This window comes from Strongylocentrotus purpuratus, unplaced genomic scaffold (assembly GCF_000002235.5).
Source record: "Strongylocentrotus purpuratus isolate Spur 01 unplaced genomic scaffold, Spur_5.0 spur5_scaffold_13, whole genome shotgun sequence".
Taxonomy (NCBI): Eukaryota; Metazoa; Echinodermata; class Echinoidea; order Camarodonta; family Strongylocentrotidae; genus Strongylocentrotus; species Strongylocentrotus purpuratus.
The window spans coordinates 19,975,505-19,976,499 of NW_022145598.1; the positions used below are offsets into that span (position 1 = coordinate 19,975,505).

Genomic DNA, 995 nt, shown 5'->3' on the forward strand with positions numbered 1-995 from the left:
TCCACACCAAGTGCGAAAAAAGACAAGCTGTTTCCTACCTTTGTCCAAAGTGCTGCTAGAAGCTGGAGCCATCCTTGCTCTTGCCTCCAACGTTTGACTGGCAATTCCTACGCCAGTGGCCCGGCTTGCCACAGGCAAAGCACAAATCCGTGCCTCTCGGCTGTCGGAAACCTCCACCAGCTTGGCCAAGCTGTGGTCTAGACTGTGTTAGATAGCGGCGAAAAGAACCAGACTCAGGATTAGGATGAGACTCGGGAGCCATCGGTCGCCTAACCCTCTGGTATGGCGTCTTCCCTTTGGGCGCCTTCGTCCTTCTCCGCTTCGAAGCCGCTCTGCTCTGAGCTGCTCTAATTTTCTTTTCGTCGTCGGAGTCACTGGCAAGCTCTTCGGACAGATACTCATCGACGACCTTCCACCCATCCTCTGACTTGTCGGCGATGCGGATGAGCTTGTTCCTCTTCGCTATCTCTTCTTCTACCTTGCTCAACTCTAAAGTGGCTGAGGCAATTCTCTCCTTTCTGTAAGCACGCGACCGAAGCACGTACGCTATCTAATAAGGAGATGTTAAAATTAAACTGCACACGGTTGCATTTAAATTTAAATTGAACTTTAAAGGTCTCAATTGACTTAATCGTGTTCTCTTTCTGTTGGGCCAGAGCCTCGTCAATGTAACTTTTTACCCCTCCAACGGCTTCCCTCACTATATCCGATATATTTTCATCCGTGAAATTAACAAATTGCGGATTATGGTCTCCAACACCGCCCGCGTCATTCGCCATGATAGCAAAAAACAACCAATGTACACTGGAAAACCAAACAAGAAACACTTCCAATTAAATAACAAACAACGTGTAAGATGAAGAACGGGTTTGAAAACGGCGCGCAAATTTAAACGGCGTCTAGCTCGCTCATCGTCGAATAAGGTCAATGGCGTCTCACGCCACGTACTCAACGTGGAAACCTCCTGTGAGCGCTCAATTCGCTCTAAATTGCTG

At 48.3% G+C, this 995-nt stretch overlaps 1 protein-coding gene across 1 annotated transcript; it reads right to left on the reverse strand.

Moving 5' to 3' along the window:
* LOC105439618 lies at positions 1–779 on the reverse strand. The gene is made up of 2 exons (XM_030983604.1): positions 609–779; positions 1–550 (listed from the first exon to the last, which is right to left on the reverse strand). Exons 1-2 carry the CDS (start codon positions 777–779, stop codon positions 56–58), a joined length of 666 nt encoding a protein of 221 aa, XP_030839464.1. The 3' UTR covers positions 1–55.
* Positions 780–995: the final 216 nt, after the last annotated feature.

Bases quoted from the DNA above. Each gene is read 5' to 3' on its own strand.
- LOC105439618 (XM_030983604.1), bottom strand. From the start codon at position 779: ATGGCGAATGACGCGGGCGGTGTTGGAGACCATAATCCGCAATTTGTT. The intron at 551-608 runs GTTCAATTTAAA...TCTCCTTATTAG, and splicing joins AGTCAATTGAGACCTTTAAA to ATAGCGTACGTGCTTCGGTC.